We start from the raw sequence: 21,010 nt of genomic DNA, 5'->3' as shown, positions 1-21,010 counted from the left end.
ATCAAACTAAAATTTGTTTTTATACCATATTTATATAACACTAAGATGAATGAATATGTCATATTTCTAACTTCAAGAAATTCATAAAAATTTCGCGACTCTAGAAGCTGAACTCGGCACGCAATTATTAATAATTAACTAGTAAGCATGGGCCCACCAGCGGCCGAGCGGTAAAGACGCTGAACACTGGTAGTTCGGTCCGAGGTTCGAATCCCGCGAACGGGCCGGCTGCATGGATGTTTTCGAGGTTTTCCCCATGTGTAACGCGTATACGAGACAGTTTTCCTTAGAAAGTCCTCCCCGAAGGCATCCCTCACATTAGGCAGATAGCCCTCGTGTGCTTTGCCATAATTGAATAATCCAATTCTATTAAGCATGTTTCAAATGAAGCAAATTCAACATTTTATGGACGAATGTTTTCCTTCTGTTTAAATTTAAATTATAAAATTTACTTTGCTTATGTCATTCTTTCTACATTTAACATATTTATTTGCAGGTTTTTCATTTTTTTCTGTATTTTATCCTTTATTGCAATTTCTTTAATTTCATACTTATTATACTTCATATTTCACTTATTTGTAACCAATTTGAAATTTATGAACTTCTAACATAAGGGTTATATGATTATAAGCTATTCTTCATTAAATTTCAGTTTTCATCGCTGTCCCTGCATACAAGTAACCAAGATAAAATATAACAGTTGACATGTCTGTAATATAGTTCTTAAAAATATTTTTAATATTGAACTGATTCTTGATATAAAACACAAATTTTATACTAAATTTCTTAATCGTTGTGTGTAATCATTTATCTCAGAAAATTGTGTTGAGTAATATTTAGTAAAACGTAAAGCTCCTAGCATTAATTTTTAAATGTTTTATTATACTGTGCAATGTTACGTGTTAAAATTGCATTTAACATTCATTGTACAGAGAGAAAAAAAATCTTTCCGCCGTGTTAATCCTTGTAAAAGGCTTCAAAATTTCCACAAAAAAAAATTCGTTAGATTTTGGGTTCAAACAAATATCGTAAAGTTTCGTAACGAATTTTTTTTCGTAATTTCGTAACAAACGAATTCATAAGTATTCAAGATTAGGGAAATTAAATTATAACTATTTCATCACTTACATAAAATACATTCTGTACTTGTAGTAAAGGTTCGTAAAGTTTCTGAATGTCTTCTGAATCCGTTCGTAAAGTTTCTGAATGCCTTTGTAAAAGCTAAACATTAATAAACTGACTAGTTATATTTTTCTAAATTCATGATATACTCCCAAAATGTTCTCTTTGTGATGAGATTATATTTTTAATTACAGGCTGCATTTATCCCATGTAGCTCACAGGTATTAAGTCTAAGGAGTAAGGAAAATACCTAGGAAAAGATACGCTTTTCGTTTTAATGCACGGTTGATGATAGTCCATGCTGTACGATGCAAACTTTATTGATTTTCGTTGTTCGATCTTCAATTGTGTAATTACAGTTATGAATTCCATATAACAAAACAAAAATTCGGCTTGCTTTATGTAAGCAGGTGATATTAAAAAACTGTTCTTTGAAATTTATTAATAATTATACCCCAGAACCCACTCTAATTATCAAAATACCACTCGCCAAAATCAAGCAAGTTATTGCAATCAAATTCGATTAGTCGGAATAGAAATATGATTGAGCTATTACTGATCACAACTGAGATTTACTGATTTAATTAGATAATCAAAAAGCAGTCGAACTATTAAGTATTAAAAAAAGCATAATTGTTGTTAAAATAAGCTTTTTAAGGTTTCATTGTGTCTGGATAAGAAAATTCAACTTTATGCTTGGTTGATGCATTGTTGTGTATATGAATTCATGTGATTATGCAGATTAATTGTGTGTTAGCAAAAGAAAACACACCAGAAAGTAAAAGAAAATTTTAAAATGATAAAATTTCATATTATACGATATAAAATGTACCTAAAAAGGAGAGTAAATCCGGATTCTTCTTCTTTTTCAAAAGCTCCTCCTGCTCCTTTTTCTCCTCTTCCAGCTCTTTCTTTGTCTTCTTAGTTTGCACTTCTCTCGTTCCCCAAGTGACAACATTCAAATTGACCAGTGAGTAGATGATGAGAAGTAGATACATAGATGGAATACTCAAAAAGTATAGGAGACCCGGGACTACACACATGAACTCCTATACATTGAGGAAAAAAAAGAGCGTATTTTACATCGGGGAAAAAGGAAGTGTACTGTTATTATATAAAAATTAGTTTTTTATAATTAAATTAAGTGACTGAAAGGCTTCATATACGTCAGGTCTGTTGAAGCATTTTGGCTGAAAAGTCACATCAAAATTAAAACAAAATAAGAATTTGTCAGTAGAACAAACTCGAAAAATAAAAACGCAAAAAAATATACAAATTAATAAACGTATAAAAAATTAGTCTCCTTTTACTGAAACTCTAATTCAGAACTTAATTAATATATTTCGAAAACATATTTCGTTCTTCTAGTTCATTTAAGATCAAAAACCAAAAAAGATTCAATTAAATTTTCATTAAATACACTAAAATTAATTTAAAACCGAAAAATCGCATCTCAAATGTATCCAGAATTTTCCCTACACGCTTTCGAAACACTTAGAAAAGAGTGTTTGGTTTTCGAAACACTTCAAAACACTTAGAAAATACTTCCAACGTTCTGATATTGGACATCTTGAACCTTAGCGCATCGAACCTTTTTACAAGAAGTATAAATCTTGCTTCTCCAGAGTACCTTGAATTCAACTTTTTTTTTTTTTTTTTTTTGCAAGGAACACAGTTTGGAAAAGATGGTCGTCTTGAGAATTCAGTAAGTTTACATTTTGTTCAATTTTTATTTCAAATAGGTTTTCAGATTTTAGCTGTTAAAGGCTCAGATTAGATTTTATATTATTTACAGAAATCTCTACTGAAAAGTGTTTCGTTTTCTTGGTATTGAAAGTTTAGAATCGCATAATCGGGAAACACCCAATTTTTGAGAGCTGTTTAAATGACAATTTGATTTAAAGTATATTTGTTTTGCTGTTTAATTTGTAATTGCGTTTGAACGTCGGATTTACATATAGTATTATTTGACCAATTTGTTTTTCTGAATGGTCAACTTCCATAATGTAAAGTTTTCTCGATTTTTTGAGTAATCAATTTGGCACAGTATAATGTTTTACTTTGTTTTCCAAGTGTTTCGAAAGCATGTAGGTAAAATTCTGGATACATTTGAGATTCGATTTTTCGGTTTTAAATGAATTTTAATGACTTTAATGAAAATTTAATTGCATCTTTTTTTATTTCAAATGAACCAGAAGAACGAAACATATTTTCGAAATATGTTAATCGACTTTCCCTGATGAGTTCTGAACTAGAGTTTCAGTAAGAGGAGATTTTTTTTGTACTTTAATATGTTTATAATTCTGCATATTTTTTCCTTTTAGTGTTTTTATATTTCGAGTTTGTTCTACTGATGAATTTTTATTTTTCGAATTTGTTATACTGATGAATCATTATTTTACTTTAGTTTTGATATGTTTAGATACAGTGTTCAACCATGGTTGCACGGTTGCAATTATTAATATTGTTGAGGAACTGCCTTGCTTTGATTGAAATTTAATTTTAATTTTAAATGCTTTAAGTTTAATTTACATCAATCTTATAGCTATAGCACAGGGCTGGTTAAAAAAGTTTTCTTTTTAATTTTTGGCCTATTTCTATGTTATTTTTTGTACTTATCTATCTATCTATCTATCTATCTATCTATATCTATATCTATATCTATATCTATCTATCTATATATATAATGCTCATTTGCACAGCCAGCTTATATATATATAAGCTGGCTGTATCATAATATAAGCTGGCTGCGCAAATGATAGCTTATATTATATATATAAGCTTATATTATATATATAATATACCTTATATTATATATAATATAAGCTTATATATATAATATAAGCTATCAATACAGCCAGCTTATATTATATATATGATATAAGCTGGATGTGCAAATGATAGCATTTTTCTTGCCAATTAGGAAAATTAAATTCTAACATAAAAATAGATAGAATAATTTTCAACAGTGAATGATTAAACGAATGATACATGAACTTTCATCATTTTTTTAAAATTTCAAACTTTAATTTTTAGTAGAGTTTCTTATAACGCTTATAAATGACCGTAGGAGTGCAGAAAATGTTCATTTATATATATATATATATAGATTGATCGAATAAATAAGCAACTTTTTTCGAGCAAAATCCTTAAGTTTTTCGAAAATGTCCGAATGATGAGTATTATAAAATTTGCACGTTTCTTCACCCCTGTTCAGTTGTTTTAAATCAGTATCAAACTGAAGGAAGATCTACGAAATTCAATCTTGATTTAAACAAAACTAGCCCTTACAGTTTACAAGCTTTTATAGATTCAACTTTATTTTACTTAAAGAGGTATAAAATGACAGAAAAATATTAGGCTATTTTAATAAATATGATTATTGCTTGCATGCCTTAGTTTTCTCGGGTCTGATGTATATAATAAATCAACAACTATCGCACACAGCCATATTTATACCTAATTAAGTTGAATCAACAAAGTTTTCCTGTTTCGTGCCGAATAAACATTTTAAAGTTGTGAAACATAATGATTATATAAAACATAGCATTATTTCATAAGTACAGATTTAAATCGCTTAAATAATTAAAGTACCACTCTTTAACAGAATCGTGAACTTTTCGACATTATGGTTGCAAATTATTGGAATCATTCAGAAAATTCTGTACAAGAAAACTTGCATTCTTAGTCAATGCTTAATCTGTAAATCGTTGGGGATAATTTTATTTAATATTTTACATATTTTTATTTAGTATTATCTAGAAAATACATACATCTTTATACTACAAAAGTATATACGCCCGTCTAAGTTTTCACATGAGCGTGTGTGATATGAATTAAAAACACATAAATAAGTATTTTAACATTTGTGTCATGCAAACTGAAATGACTTAAAATTCTGCTGTAACTTCTTTGATGTTTATTGAATTTATGTATAGAGGATGATTTAAAAAAAGGAGGAAAACTTCATGCACTCGTAAATTTACTAATTTTCTCAGGACAAAGAGTACCATCAACCTCTACAAGAAACAGAAGAAAGAGCATGTTATCGTCTTCAGCCATTTCCTATTGCTAGGTCTTCAAAATGCGCCCAGAGGACCATATGTTGTGCTTTTAGACTCTGATTCTTTTGATGTTTTTATTCTATGAGGATAAATAAAAATTAATGTCCCCATCTTATCTCAAAACTTCGTCAGCGAAGTTTTCCAGTAGTGCGTTTCTATTGCTCAACTAAAGCTCCAGAAATGAGGTATGAAACTATTTATCGCTGAGATAAAAATGCAAAGTACACACACAAAATAACAAATTTTCATTCTTTCCCGCTAGGTGATGTAGAATATGACTTTCTATTATAAGAAATAATCGTTTTGCAAAAGTGAAATCTCTTCTATCTCCTTTTAAACACCTCGCATATGTATTTCTCTCAAAGATAATGGAATGGTTTGAATTCACTTTTATGAACGTAAAAGGATGGTTTAAAAAAAGGACAATCTGAATAGAACTTTTTTAAATGGGAGTTGAAAGCAGAATAAATCTCTTAAGTCTGTATTAATTTCAAAACGAAGTACCAAATAGACCCAGCCACGATCTGGACTTACTCTTAAAATTAAAAGCGGTATGTATACATATGTAACACTGGGTCAAGCAATTAGTTTGGTTAAAATTTCCCTGGCACGGCTGGGCTATCTGAATTCTGTATTGCGTGAATATGGTGATAAAGATTTTAAACTTGAAATATTTGAACGAAGGAAAAATTTAAAAGCTTTGAATTTAAAAAATGCCGTTCATTTTTTTTTTTTTTGTATTTAATTGCTTCAAATGTATCTTAATATATTTAGAAGTCTAATTTTTGAAATTAAGTATTAGAAGTTTTGTGTAAATTTTCGTATGATAGCTATTAAGTACTTTCAATGACCTTAACTAAGTACTTTCAGTGACCTTAACTAAGTACTTTCAGTGACCTTAACTAAGTCTTTTCAATGACCTTAACTAATTTTCAGAGACTTGTCGAATTTTGTGGTATTATAATTCAATACTTGATCTAAATATTAATACAGATATACATAAAATAAATTATAAAGAATAATTAAATAAATTGTAAATTGTAAAAAAAAGTAAAACTAATTGGAAATTGTAAAAAAAAAAAATAAATAAATAAAAATAAATTGTAAATTGTAATTGTAAATAATAATATAAATAAATATATAAAAATCTAACATAATATAAATTGTAAAAAAATAAATTGTAAATTGTAATTGTAAATAATAACATAAATAAATGAATAAAAATATAACATAATATAAATTGTAAAATAAATTGTAACTTGTAATCGGCTTCAAAACAGTTAATATCACTACTTAAAGAATAGCAACTTTTGAAATTATTAACGAAACAGTAACACAGGTTCTACTCTGGTTACCAGAGAAAATGTGCATCTAAACCTAGCTGAAAGTTTTACTGTGCTTTCATAAACTATGCAAGCTTATTTAAATTAGACTGATTTCCAGTAAATCAACTATGATTTAAGAATCTATCTTATGTTGTCAGCGATTAGGAAACAATAATTAACCACTGAAGCATATGCATTAGTAAATTCATAATAATAAAGTTTCGAAAGTTCAAATTACATTATAACATTTCTCTTTTTTTTTCTCATTAAAAGCTAATGAGATAGCTTTATAGGATAGATGAATGTTTCGGAGATAGAGAAGTGATAGAAAGCAGACACCTAAAGATTAAAACTTGTAGTAATATGAAATTTTGAAAATTCTTGAACTCACAACATTTAGTACTGCAAGACAGCAATATTTTATTATCGTCAATTGAAACGCATTTAATTTTTGTAAAACATGAAGTTTAGAGTATTTTTTGTTAATATTGCGTTTCTGTCTTCAAATAAATTTTCCCTACAGAAATTTCACATTAAAAAATATAATAAACGAGCTATGTGATGCAGAACAATGACATTTTCTCACTTGAGGATGAAGCACAGCGGCTATAAAGAAACTCCCGGATAGTGCTATAAGAAAAATCGCTGAAGGAGACCCAATGCCGTCCTCGGATAACTGGATAGAAGTTCCTACCAGTACTGCCATCATGAACAGGGCATAAGCAGCGCTCATTACCTGAGCCACCAGAATCTAGGAATATATATATCAGAATCGCACATTTTAAATTACTGTGGATTACAATAAATTAAATTTAATTAATAATATTAACAAAATATAATTTGCTCAAATAAAACTCTTAAATGTTTAAAATTACTGTGGATTGCAATAAATTAAATTTAACTTCGCAAGTCAAATATCATGATTATCAATTTAAAAAATCTGATCTGTGCACCACATGACTTCCTCGTACGGAATATTAAATTATGTCATTTTTTCTTGCATTTCATTTAAACTTATTGGATTGAATTAAATCTACTACCACGATAGCGCATAAACAACCATAGAACAAATGCACTCTTTAAAATTCACTATATTTGTTAACCATAGCGACACTTTGGCGCCAGGTTTACTTAACAGCGTTACATTTCGTTCATTTTTTAACTCACAATGCACAAAATTTATATCATCTTAAGAATTATCTAAACATTGCCACATGTTCTGTTCAAATACTATAATAATCTAAAACGATGTATAAAAGAAATTAAGCAAAGAACAACAACAAAAAAGAAACAGTTTTTCACAGACGATTTAGTATTTCTCATTCAATTAATTCAGCTCTCACTTCGCGACAAGGCAAAAACAGATAAAAAATCAAAATATCCATATTAAAAATTACGAAGTAAATCTTAAACACTTATTTCCTCGAAAAAAATTCCAGAAAGGATTAAACATGATTTAATTCGCAATAATAAAAGGCGTTATCTTTGTTATTGCAAAGCTTACTTTCTCTAGATTGGCAACAAATCTACTATTCTGCTGTTTCAAATGAAACAAGCAATGACCGCTATCGAAAAAATGATTAAGCTTAGCGGTACTTAAACAACTTTTAAATTGTTGATAATTCTAAAAATATTGCATACAGATTTACTAAAGGCATAAAAACCTTAACAGGAAGATAAGAACAGCATAATTCAATCACTTTTAAATCAAAAAATGTACAATTTACAAACATATAAGAATAAAAAAAACTGAGATCACTGAGCCGAGTAACAAAGTATATATATATATATATATATATATAACATATATTTATATACTTTTGGTGCGGCCGATTGCAACCAAACTACAAGATGCACTTCTACATGTTATAGCAGTCTAATATACAAAATTTCAACGTTCTGAGGCTACTCGTTTTTGAGTTATGCGAGATACATACGTACGTACGCAAAGACGCCACGAAAAATTCTTTTCAGAATTCATTTTAAATTAGTTTTATAATTTTTTTGGGGGAAAAGAGTCCGTTATCCTGTCCTTGCGTACGGATGTCACGCAAAAACATCGTTAAATTGCATTCGATAGCGGTGAAAATGGATATTTGACCTGAAATATTATGCCTGAAACTTTTCGCGATTACAATACTTCCTTTTTACTTCGTACAAGAAAGTAAAAAAGTCAAAAGTGTACAATATTGTGTAGTAAATTTCCTCGCATAATAGTCGCATCTAGATTTCCGCAATGAAAAATTGACAAAAAAAAAAAAAAAAAAAAAAAAAAAAAAAAAAAGTGCGACTATTATGCCAGTAAACACTTTAGATACATACTTTGTGGACTCTGTTCGACGTTCTGCTGGTGATCTACCCAGGATTTGCCGGAAAACTGTAGTCCAGAAATGACAGAAATTCCTTGCACAAACAGAACTGAAGAATTCTGTTCCATTTTGTCAAGCAGATAATAATAAAGTCATGAGATAAGAAACGTAGCCTTTTAGAATTCTATATGAAATTACATTGTTTGTGTAAAATTCCTGATGCCTGAAACTTTTCACGATTACAATACTTCCTTTTTACTTCGTTCAAGGAAGTAAAAAGCCTTTAGAAAATTTGAAAAATTTTATGTTAATGAAAAAAAAAAACAATTTCTGGTTATCATATATAGAAAAATAAAGCATATATAAATATTAGAAATTGTAACATCAAAATATTTTTAACTACGGTAAAATACAATTTATAAAATGAAAATCTTCAGCCCTTTTTACTATGCAAATTTTCAATTGAACCAAGACTTTTTATTAATTTCTTTTCAGCTCCTATATAATGTTTTTTTTATTGGATGTGTAGTGTGTAATCAGTATTTCTTTTATAGTTATCTAAAATTAATTAATTTTTTGATCATGTTAATCTCACTCGTAATAACATATTTATACAAAAAATTACGAAGGTGGGGAAAAAAATAAACACCCCGAAAGCTATTAAGAAATCTTTACATTTTTTACCTCCTCAATGATTAATGATTTGTAAATTTACCTAGGTCAGTACCTAGTTGAATTAATTAAAGTATTCTAAATCGACGCATTAAAATTTGGATATCACAAGGTTAAATAAGAGATTTGACGATATTTTTCTTCCGGAAATTTATTTCAGTTTTTCTTTACACAAATAAAATATTTATCAAAATAAAACGCGAACTGTACTTTAATTTAAAGTCGAGAATGTTTTCAGTATAGTGATAAACTCTATATGTAAAGATTAAAATAAAAGTGCTTGGTAATTCCACATTTACGCTGCATAATCGAATTTTTGGAAAATTTAAAGGATTCATTAGAAATTTTTTTCACTTATTGATACTGCACCCTAGTTGCAACACAAAGTAATCAACATCCGGATATACCTGTTTAAGAAACTTGCTGCTTTATCTCTTTTAACAAAATTTTGAGAATCAAGAATCTATTTTTTTTTTCATTATTTTAGGAATTACTAACCCACATAGTTTACTCAAATGAACTAAAACGCATCATATTAACCCTTTTTACTAACCTGAATATCATTCTTGAAAATGAAGCAAACGGTCATGAAGATCAGGATAGGAATAATGTTATAATAAAAGGAATACCAATTGGAAATCTTGAATGCTGCTACCATAGCCCCCACCAACATAAGGAAGATGGTACCAGGTCCGAGGACTGTGCCCACCATCAACATTCCCTGATATATAATGTAGGGGAATGATATATTATCATTGATAGCTATTGTCTGTTTGTAATCTCCCAACAGGTCCATGATGTTGGCCATGGTTGAAGGGGCCCATCTTCTTCTTTGCGTGTAAAATTCTCCGAATCCTTCTGGGCAATGTGTATAAGCATCAGATGCTGCACTGTATTCGACTCGATATCCTCTTTGCAGCAGCAGAGTACAGAGCCAACGATCCTCACCTGAAAGTACACTGTATTAGAGATATGTTCATTTGTAATAGGTAAGAGTGATAGTTACCTAATCACTCCTAAAATTAGAGAATTATAAAATGATTCTTTCTTATACAACTTCAAAACTTTTATCTGTCATCATCGAAAGCATGGACCAGTAAGTGATAATATCAATATTATGCAGTTTCTAGCATTGCCTAGCGTTTAGAATATCATTAACCCCTTGCAGCACAGTGTGTCCGGTCTGGACTATTTTGTTGTCCAATGAGTGATTTTGCGCCAAATCTGGCAACACTGCCTTTCACTGCACAACACTTTATGACACCTGTAAACTCGCTTTGCGGGGAAGCTACCTTACCTCAGCATTTCCAACAATATTTTGAAAGATGAAACTGAATTTTCTTCGCTCGCGAATGATAGTTAGTCTTTTCTTTCTTTTATTTCAACGTATGATTCAACGTACGTCAGATAATTTTCTTAAATGTTTCTGTGCAGTGAGAAAATTGTTTACAATAAATTTTTAATTCAGTGTTGAAAAATGAATTTCTTTCTTAATTTTCTGCAATGCTAAAAATGTCTTCATGCTTTTAATTAATTCAAAGCTTTACCAAAATACTGTGATATTTAATAATAAAGTGGGCATTGGTAACAAATGAAATTTGAAATAATTAAGATATTCTTTCAACAAAATAAATCAGTGTACATATTTATTCCAATAAAGTCAAATAGAACTAAATAATTTTAAATATATGTAATAAGTAAAAGTTAAAAACATCCGAGGAAATATATTTATTTATTATAAAATTTTGGACACTTTTAAAATGAACGCAAAATAATATAAAAACATTTGTATTTGATTTGTATAAAAATTTTTGCGAACATTCCTTTCTCTTAAATAAGCATTTTGTTATATTGAGCGGAATGGCATTGTAAATGAAGATACATTTTTACTTACAAAATGAAATGCAAAGTACTTTTCGTATAAAAAATTGCATTTACTAAAATGAACTATCAAGAAAAATTAAGTATGAAAAATAATTTCATAAACTTACCTTGATCGTACTGCACGTAGTGTCTAGCCTCATCAGAAGTGGTTGTATACCTTCGCATAACGTTATCGTCCATAAGAGCTTTGGCTCTGAAAAGTGAAAAACATCCAGGGCTACAAAGCACGCAGCCAATCATGTGTTCAGTCGCTTTTTGAAGCCAATGGCCGATGGCGTACTCAAACTTTTGATACCACACCATGGGTCCTGAAAGAATGTGTTTTAAAAATAAAGTAAATTTTAAATATAAAGGTAGCTCAATTAGTACAGCAGCAAAAGGAATTTTGAATTGCTAATATATGGACAAAAAATGCTTACTCTAACTTAAATTCATAATCATAAATTCTATCTCTTACATGATGTAAGAAAAATATTACTGAAATTATACACGTTATGAATAATAACGTGTATAATTTCAGTAATATTTTTCGTTGAACAATTATTCAGTAATAATTGTTCAATGAAATCGACAACATAAAAGACTCCTATTACCTTACTTGGTACCATACTGCAGTATTAAGGCTTTTCATAGTTGGTTACACAGGATATGTACAATATTTATTTTCCAATCTATTGAACCGTCAAGTTTGAAGTTTTAGCATGATTTGGTTTGGTTTATTTGATTATGCCAAAGCACTTGCGGACTAGCTACCTAAGGGAAAAATGTCTTCTTGAAGTACTTTCTAAGGAAAACTGGATCATATACATGTTACACATGACGAAAACGGCCATTCAGCCAGCCCTTTCGCCTGGATGCAGGCTTTATACTGATTAAAGACTATGAAAGCTTAAACCACATGAAAAGAGTTGAAAATGAAAATTCTCCACTCAAACTATCTTCTATCTTCCTCACCATGAAATAGACAAACCTGAAAAGTCGTCTACGAAATTGCGCATTATGTTTAACGCATCATCCTCTACTACTTCAGGTTTAAGTCTGAACAATATTTTACTATCAGAAGAAGTTAAAGAAGATATTTGTGATTTTATTGTTCGATTTGGTAAATATAAAATAGCCTTAGCTGCAGACATTAAACAACGTTTAGACAGATTTTAATTGCCTCATCGCAAAGGGATCTTCTACGTATCTTATGGAAAGAGCAAGAAAACGACTCACCTATTATTTTCAGACTAAACATTGTTGCGTATGATACTAAATGTGCTCCATTTCTAATTATAAGAACACTGAAACAATTAACTTTGGATGAACAGCCATTTGCTTCTGAAGTGACTCTATCTGATGTTTATATGAACGACAAATTAACAGAAGTCCCTAATATTCAGTCTGCCGTAGAATTAAAGAGTCAATTCATAAAGCTATTCAGAAGTTGTGGAATGTTTTTACATATGGAACTCTAAGACCGTCTTCGACATATCAGTATCCAGAAAGGAGTTTCAATTTAATACCACTGAATTTACTGAAGCTCTTGGCATAATTTGGCAACCGGAATCCAAAATATTTACGTTTAAAGTTGCTTTCCAAGCGAAATCCTCTTTTAAGATGAGATATTCTTTCAGTCATTGTGCGGCTGTATGATCGTATAGGATTTATCAGAAGAATCATTTTTAAAGCAAGAATAATCTTTCAAAAGCGATGGGCTCTAAAATTGAACTGTGACGATGAAATACCTAAAGCATCTGCCAGTGAATGGAATCGTTTTGTTTCAGAGTTAAAAGACTTCGAAAACCTTAAGATAGAAAGATATGCTTTGCAGTCTACAACCGACAAAAAAGCTGTCGTAGATTTTACTGATGCTTTAACATCTGCATATAGAGCGGTGGTTTATCTAAGACCCAAGATAGCTCTTGTTCAAAGTTACGGGTAAGCAAATCTTGAGTAGCCTCTTTAAAGTCTCTATTGTTGCCACGTTTGGAGCTATCAGCCTTTCTTCTACTTGCTAAGATTGTTAAAAGAGTTCTGACTTATTTAAATTTAGACATTGGAAAGGTTATAAGGTATTTCTCCCGGTTATAAGGGCCAACTCCGTCATGAAAAAGCTGTTAAACATTGTCAAAAGTTCTCTGAGTCTTTCGTCATATTTAGCTTCTGAATCAGTCGTTTAGAAATTCTGTCCACCTCGATATGCCGATTTCGGTGGTATTTATGATGTCAGAATGAAATCCTTTAAACACCATCTAAAACGACTATCGGAAACGCAGAATTAACGCAGAACTATCGGAAGAATTTTTGATTGTTATAAATCAAATTGAAGTTATATTAAATAGAACCCCTTTGTTACCTCTACCTTTAGATCCCAACGACTTGAAACTTTGACACCTGGTCAATTTTTTAATCGGAAGACCCCCTTAATGCTCTGCTTGAAAGCTGCATTTCAAAAATTACCGATAATGGGCTTTTCCGCTGGCAAAAAACTGTGAAAATTAACGAAATAATATGGAAGAAAGGGTCCAGAGATTATTTAAACAGCCTTCAGCAGAGAAGTAAATGGTTCTTTTAAAGGATAATATAAAAATAGTTAATTTTGTATTAGTTAAAGAGGATAAACTATCTCTATGCACTTGGCCGTATCCATGTGACCATCCCTGGAAACGATCTTAAAATCCGCGTTCTTTTTATCAAACCCCTCAAGGACTGATAAAATATGGAATGTCTAACATTTGTATACTGCCTAGAAACGATTGAAAAACTAAAATTGCATTATAGTTCCTTGTATTAATATTGTATGTTTCTTCTACCGTAAAATCCAGTTTCTTTGTTTGTTGTATTACATTTATTTATTTAGAACTGATATGTGTCAAACTTTGAATGTTTTAAAGTATGCATATTAGTTTTGATATTTAGTATTTCAACGGCAGGCGAGATTTTGGTGTCTGATCGTCTGTTAAGCGAAAACTTTCTCGTTTACTGTTGTTGCCTAGCAACGAATCTTGTAATGCGCATGCGCTAATATAGTTTCTTTTTGATATTAATGTTTTGATAGATTGACGTGTTCTGCTTTTGAATAGCTTCTAATTCAGATGATAGATTATGAAGATATTAAAGATTAATTTCAAAAGAAGTTTAGTTTCGTTATTTCGTAGTTACAGCCCCAACACAATTATAAAAAGCACATAAGAGCTGTACATAGCTGTACATAAAAAATGTACAGCTAATTTGACACAGCAGGATGTTTACTTTTATGTAACTCGGAAAAAATAAAGTTTCATCTCTCAGAAGGAAAGGGCGTTGCACCTTGTTATCTAATTACCTGAACCCACGGGGTGTATTCGACCACAAGCGGCGCCTAGGTTCCTGTTTTTCTTCATCAAGTCGACCAGAAGTTGAACTGCGTGGGGCCTAAAGTTGATATCTCCGTCCAGGGCAAGGATGAATGTATTTTCAGCCATGGTGGCTTTCCTGTTGACATCTACAGGCAGCTCCATAAGTCGGTGACCCAGCAAATAATACATGTACATAACCTGCGGAAATAAAGCATGTTTTTATTTAAACATATAACTCTGTATGCCAAAAATAATTTGGGTGAGCAATATGAAAGGAATGCTAGTAAAGAATCTTCGAGTCTCTGAGTACTACATAACGATTAATTAATCATTATTTTGTACCACACACAACTACAAGAAAGGAAATAAGAATTTATTTCCCTTATTTAAATGTTTTTAAATCGGTTTAAGCACAATTAAACCTTAAAATACATTTGATATTAATTAGTCCATTTTGTGATTTAGAACTGTACTGTCACTTCGTTTCGTGATTACAGACAAAAACATCGCGGACGAAAACGTCGCGGAGAAAATAACGCAAGATGAAAACTTCGCGGTAAAACGTGGGAGAAAAAAAAGCGAAGAGAAAACATCGCAGTTCTAAAACGTCGCGGTACAAAATATCGTCGTTGAAAATCAAGCGGTTCAAAAACTTTGCAGTTTAAAAACATAGTCGTCGAAAATATCGTGGTGAAAAATAAAGAACCTACAAATCATCGCATGACGATAACATAGCAGACATGCGTTTTTCAGGCTTTAATAATTGTAAATGGATATTTGCATAGTGATTTGTGAGCGCAAAATGGAAAGAAGGCTAATATTTACTTTCATATTTTTTTATTAACTAATAAATTTTTAAAAAACAGAACAAGAAATTGAAACAAAACAAGAAATTGTCACTATAAGAGCATCAGATTAAAAAAAGTGAAGAAAATAATCTCATAAGTACGCAATATTTTTATCGATAAAGTCAGTTACTTAACGTCCTTTCTGTATTCTTTTTTAGATTATACTTTTCATGAAAAATTACCAGTAAAACTTCATAAAACATAATTTATTTTTAATGACTTTTATTAATGACTTTTGTTAGTTAACTATGTCAGTTTAAAATTCTGTTAAGTGCTATAAGTTGCATAAATTTTCTATGCTTACGTTTCCATTTTATATTTTAAACCAATATTTAATAATTAATTTTAAAAATATGAAAGTAAAAATTATCCTTCTTTCCATCTTGAGCTCACAAACGATTGTCCATTTACAATTATTAAAGCCTGAAAAAAGTATTTCTGCAATGTTATCGTCATGCGATGATTTTGTAAGTACTTTATTTTTTACCACTATATTTTCGACTATATTTTCGACGACGATGTTTTTAAACTGCGAAGGTTTTGAACCGCTTTATTTTCGATGACGATATTTTAGAGCCGCGATGTTTTAGAACTGCGATGTTTTCTCTCTGCTTTATTTTCTCCAACGATGTTTTGTTCCACGACTTGAGTTGTTTTCTCCGCTAAGTATTCCTCCGGGATGTTTTTGCCGCAATGTTTTCGGCGGACACCCGTTTCGTTACCGCTTAGCAGGATGTAAATCAGATAGAAATATTTAAGACGTTTGGAAAGTTTAGACAGAGAGCTTTTAGCAGCGATCTCACAATAGTATTTTTTCTTTTGTCTAACGCTGGGTATTAGCTATTCAGCATTAGCCATTTTGCTAGCCGACGTCAATCATGCACTTAGTAATTTGAGTCAATGCCTGTTTGCATTATAGTTTCCTTTTAATTAATTAAAGTCTTAAGTTCACCTTTTTGTTACTAATATCTCGCAAGCTGAGACGATTCAGTTTGTAAGAACAAATGATGAAATTGCTTAAAGTTTTCAATAAAAAGTTTTGTTTAAACCTTCTTCTGTTTCAGTAGTAATTTTCACACAAGGGGAGAAAACGCGCGCTAGACTATCTTAATAATCTTTCAAAAATTCAGTTAATTACAGAGAGAATCACTGAAAATCAATGATCAATTAAATCTGTAAATATTTTGATTTATTTTCAGTTACTTTAATGGAGGGAAAAAAAATAAAATAAAATCTGAAATGTTTCAGATTTTAAATTACATATCTTTAGAATTTCCGATACAGAGACTCACGCGTTGGAGATAAAAATGTTTTTTCTGTACAACGTTGCCATTGCTTGCTTTGAAATCCTTGAGTTTGTTAATCAAATATTCGTTAAAGTTTTACAAAATCGATAATAAAACAAATTCCAAATTTCGGCTTTCATATGCCCATATTTGCAGTAGGATAACGTCATTCAAAATTCGAAGACTCTATATACCGTTGTTTAATATGCACACAATTTTGCAGATTTTTCATTATTTAATTTCTTCAAATATAATGCAGGATTCTAACATTTGGTGGCAACAGTTTGAAAAGTAATTCGACGATTGTAGTGAATCGACGCAAAATCTCAAAACAAAAACAATAGTCCTTCATAATTTAATTTCTTTAAATATAAATTAGCTCTATAAAACTTTTGAACGTGGAAAAAATAAGTTATAATTCTATAAATAATATGCTGTCAGACTTTTTCTGTCAAATGTATTGTTGCGTCTAGCATTAAGCAATGGCCTATTAATTTGAGGAAAGTGGAAAATAATAATCTTAATTGTAATTTTAATGAAATAATTTTTTTTCGAAATCTTAACAGTTTCCGACAAACAGTTAATTATGGTAGTCTTAAGGCAATCTATTTTAGTAGGGATGTGTTTGTGGAAGGTAATCTAAAGGAAACTGACTCTATTACCTATTTATGTTTGAAAAACTAAGAAACCTCATGCAGCCTGTTGCAATCTCATAGAACTGACGCGGAGATAGAATGTTTCCATTAAATTTAATTTTGTCTTAAAATACTTCAGAAATTAAGCAACAATATTTATTCAGCATAAATATGTGGGATTTTAAATCCATAATTTTAAATTCTTAATATTTTTCCTCGCGCGCTGTCAAATTTTAGCTGTTGACTTCACGAGTGAAATTTGTAGAATTCTCGCCACTTTGTTTGGCTAGAGGAGATTTTGTTTGGTAAGATGATATAGATCTTGTATTAATAGATAAACGGTGTTATAGACGCTGTATTAATAGATGAACGATCTTATAGATGTATTAATGTTTCATTAAATGTGTTTTGTTTGAATATGAATTGTGATTTCGAGACTATAGAACCCACAAAATTGGTGTCAGAATCGGGATCAAATTACAAGCAACAAATAGAGGAATATGAAGCAATATTGGATGACAGAAGGAATATTTCTGTTAATAGTGAAATCGATGCATCAACTGCTCGAATTTTCAACGAGTCTTCTTTCGCTGTTTTTAATGAAAATCATGAGGTAAAACAAAATATTAGTAAGTCGTCAGTTCAATTTCTGTTTTCACAGTTTTCAAATACGTATATAAATTTTAATGATCTTGAAAGTTTGATTTCTAAATTTGATGGTAATCCGTATAATTCGGTTTACAAATTCATTGAAAACTTTGAGGATGTACTATCTAATTTGTTAAAACTAAATGAATTACAGAAACTGATATTCGCCAAAAGATCTTTAACTGGCAAAGCAAAATTATTTATTGAAAGTGAAATGAAAATTAATTCGTGGAATGCAGTTAAGGCTTTATTAGTAAATGAATATGCTGTTCAGTATAACTCTGCTCAGTTACATGAATTATTATCAAAACGTAAAATGCAGGAAAAAGAATCGCTATATGAATATTTTTTGGTAATTAAAAATCTATGTTCCAAAGGCAATATTGAAAACGCCGCTTTATTTGAATATGTTATTAATGGTATAAATGATTCTACATTTAATAAAGCTATTCTTTACGGTTGTAAAACGTTGGCAGAATTTCAGGAAAAACTTAAGATATATGAAAAAATTAAATTTGATAATGATAAAAACAAACCCGTTAAGCCTAATTCTAAAATCAGACGCGACCATTTTGAAAGTAAAATAAAAACAAATATTCGTTGCTATAACTGGGGAAATCTTGGCCATGTGGAGAATTTTTGCAAAAATAAGAGCAAGGGAAAAAAATGCTTTCGTTGTAATTTATTTGGACACGTAGCTGCAGAATGTGCAAAAAATAAGACAGATATAAAAGATCTTGCCATAGTGAATCATATATTTGTAAAGAAGCAGGTAAATGATATGCATAAAATTGTATCGGGCTAAATCGCAGAATAGGCTGCATCAGTCGATGCTGTGTTTACTTCTCTTATGCTTGGACACGCCTTTTTATGACGTAATATTGGTTACGCCTCTTCTTAAAAACAAGTTATAAGTATGCTATAGCTTCGTATTTAAAGAAAACTTAAATTATATTTTAACTGAGTTGAAATGGTAGGTTTATAATGTTCTGCGCGAGATTTTTTAAATTATAAATCTACTTTTGTGTGTTGTGTGGTAGTGTTAGCATTTAATGCAACGAATTATCTCTCAAAAATGTATTATTAAGATACCAAACGATCCTTAGCAAACGATTAAAAATATTGAATGCATGAATTAAAAATTATAACCGTAACTTCTTAAAATACAGAAAAACATTTTGCTTAAAGAATGTTTTGATTACTGATGAGTGTGTCTAAATCGGTGCTTACTGCAGAATGGACGAGTATCTGAATCTGGATTTTTTTAATCAGTTGGAGCAAAGAGGCAAAAAGAGCGCTATTGAGTGGTGTATGGAGAAAAGTTTGATTGCAATATCGTATAAGAGCCCAATTTGTGGAACAAATATGAAACTAGTAGAGAGACGGTTTTGAGACGTATAGACGATTTTGAGTGGTGCACAATGCTGAGTTTGTGCAATTCTGGGATGTTTTTTAAGTGAAAATAGATCGATGTGTACATGGGCAAAGCCAATCTGTGCGCAATGCCAAGTTTGTGCAATTCTGGGATTTTTTTGAAGTGAAAATAGATTGATGTGCACATGGGCAAAGCCAATGTGGTGCGCAATGCCGAGGTTGTGCAATTCTGGGATGTTTTTTGAAGTGAAAATAGATCGATGTGCACAGGGGCAAAGCCAATGTGGTGCGCAATGCCGAGGTTGTGCAATTCTGGGATGTTTCTTGAAGTGAAAATAGATCGATGGGCACATGCGCAAAGCCAATGTGGTGCGCAATGCCGAGTTTGTGCAATTCTGGGATGTTTTTTTAAGTGAAAATAGATCGATGTGCACATGGGCAAAGCCAGTGTTGTGCGCAATGCCGAGTTTGTGCAATTCTGGTATTTTTTAAGTGAAAATAGATCGATGTGTACATGGACAAAGCCAATGTGTGCGCAATGCCAAGTTTGTGCAATTCTGGGAGGTTTTTTGAAGTGAAAATAGATCGATATGAACATGGGCAAAGCCAATGTGGTGCGCAATGCCGAGTTTGTGCAATTCTGGGATGTTTTTTGAAGTGAAAATAGATCGATGTGCACATGGGCAAAGCCACTGTGGTGCGCAATGCCGAGGTTGTGCTATTCTGGGATGTTTTTTGAAGTGAAAATAGATCGATGTGCACATGGGCAAAGCCAATGTGGTGCGCAATGCCGAGTTTGTGCAACTCTGGGATGTTTTTTTAAGTGAAAATACATCGATGTGCACATGGTCAAAGTCAATGTGTTGCGCAATGCTGAGTTTGAGCAATTCTCTGATTTTTCTTTAAGTGAAAATAGATGGATGAGCACATGGACACCGAGTTTGTGGAATTCATCGTTGTGTAGAAGAGAAAACGAGGTTGTGTGTGATGCTGATCAGTAATGTAACTTTATTTATGTGCAATGTTTAACATATCGTTAGTGTATTTTAAATTTGTATTGTTGTTTTAATTGAAAATTATATTTAAGACGTCATTTTTCATTTAAATTGTATTTTTAATTTTTTGGCTTTGATATGTGTATAACGCTTTCCGACTTACGACATATATCGATAGCCCGACGATCTACTCAGCAGTAGCAAAATTGTTAACTTTAACTCTTGAAGTAATGTTTACCTCATATTTTAATACGTAGTGTTTGGTATCGTAATTGCACTTGATAATATGAGTTCATTGATAATATGTGTGTGCGTGCGTATGTGAAGCATTGCTTAGTGTTCCAAGTTTGTAGTATTTACTTTATTATATTATTTTCTTTCATTCTGAGAAATTAGATTTTTTTATTTATTAATGCGTAGAATTCTAGCATGCCTACACAGAATATGGTGTGATTTAGGAATTTTAGAAACTGATATGAAAGCTGTGTAATGGTGTTCATATGCAATAAAAGATATTCTTCTTTT

At 30.8% G+C, this 21,010-nt stretch overlaps 1 protein-coding gene across 1 annotated transcript in view; it reads right to left on the bottom strand.

Annotated features, from left to right (window-relative positions):
* LOC118190766 (chitin synthase chs-2-like) overlaps positions 1-21,010 on the bottom strand; it is a 136,293-nt gene that overhangs the window by 12,608 nt on the left and 102,675 nt on the right. The window contains exons 11-15 of the mRNA XM_085823198.1: positions 14,687-14,897; positions 11,484-11,684; positions 10,046-10,440; positions 7,098-7,262; positions 1,955-2,171 (exon numbers count right to left, since the gene is read on the bottom strand). Of these exons, the coding sequence (XP_085679324.1) occupies positions 1,955-2,171; positions 7,098-7,262; positions 10,046-10,440; positions 11,484-11,684; positions 14,687-14,897 (1,189 nt within the window). The remainder of the gene's footprint in view (positions 1-1,954; positions 2,172-7,097; positions 7,263-10,045; positions 10,441-11,483; positions 11,685-14,686; positions 14,898-21,010) is intronic.

The sequence above is a fragment of the Stegodyphus dumicola genome, chromosome 1 (assembly GCF_044657685.1).
Source record: "Stegodyphus dumicola isolate Sdum_Otavi_A_Nest chromosome 1, ASM4465768v1".
Lineage (NCBI taxonomy): Eukaryota > Metazoa > Arthropoda > Arachnida > Araneae > Eresidae > Stegodyphus > Stegodyphus dumicola.
This window is presented reverse-complemented; position numbering and strand designations above follow the sequence as displayed.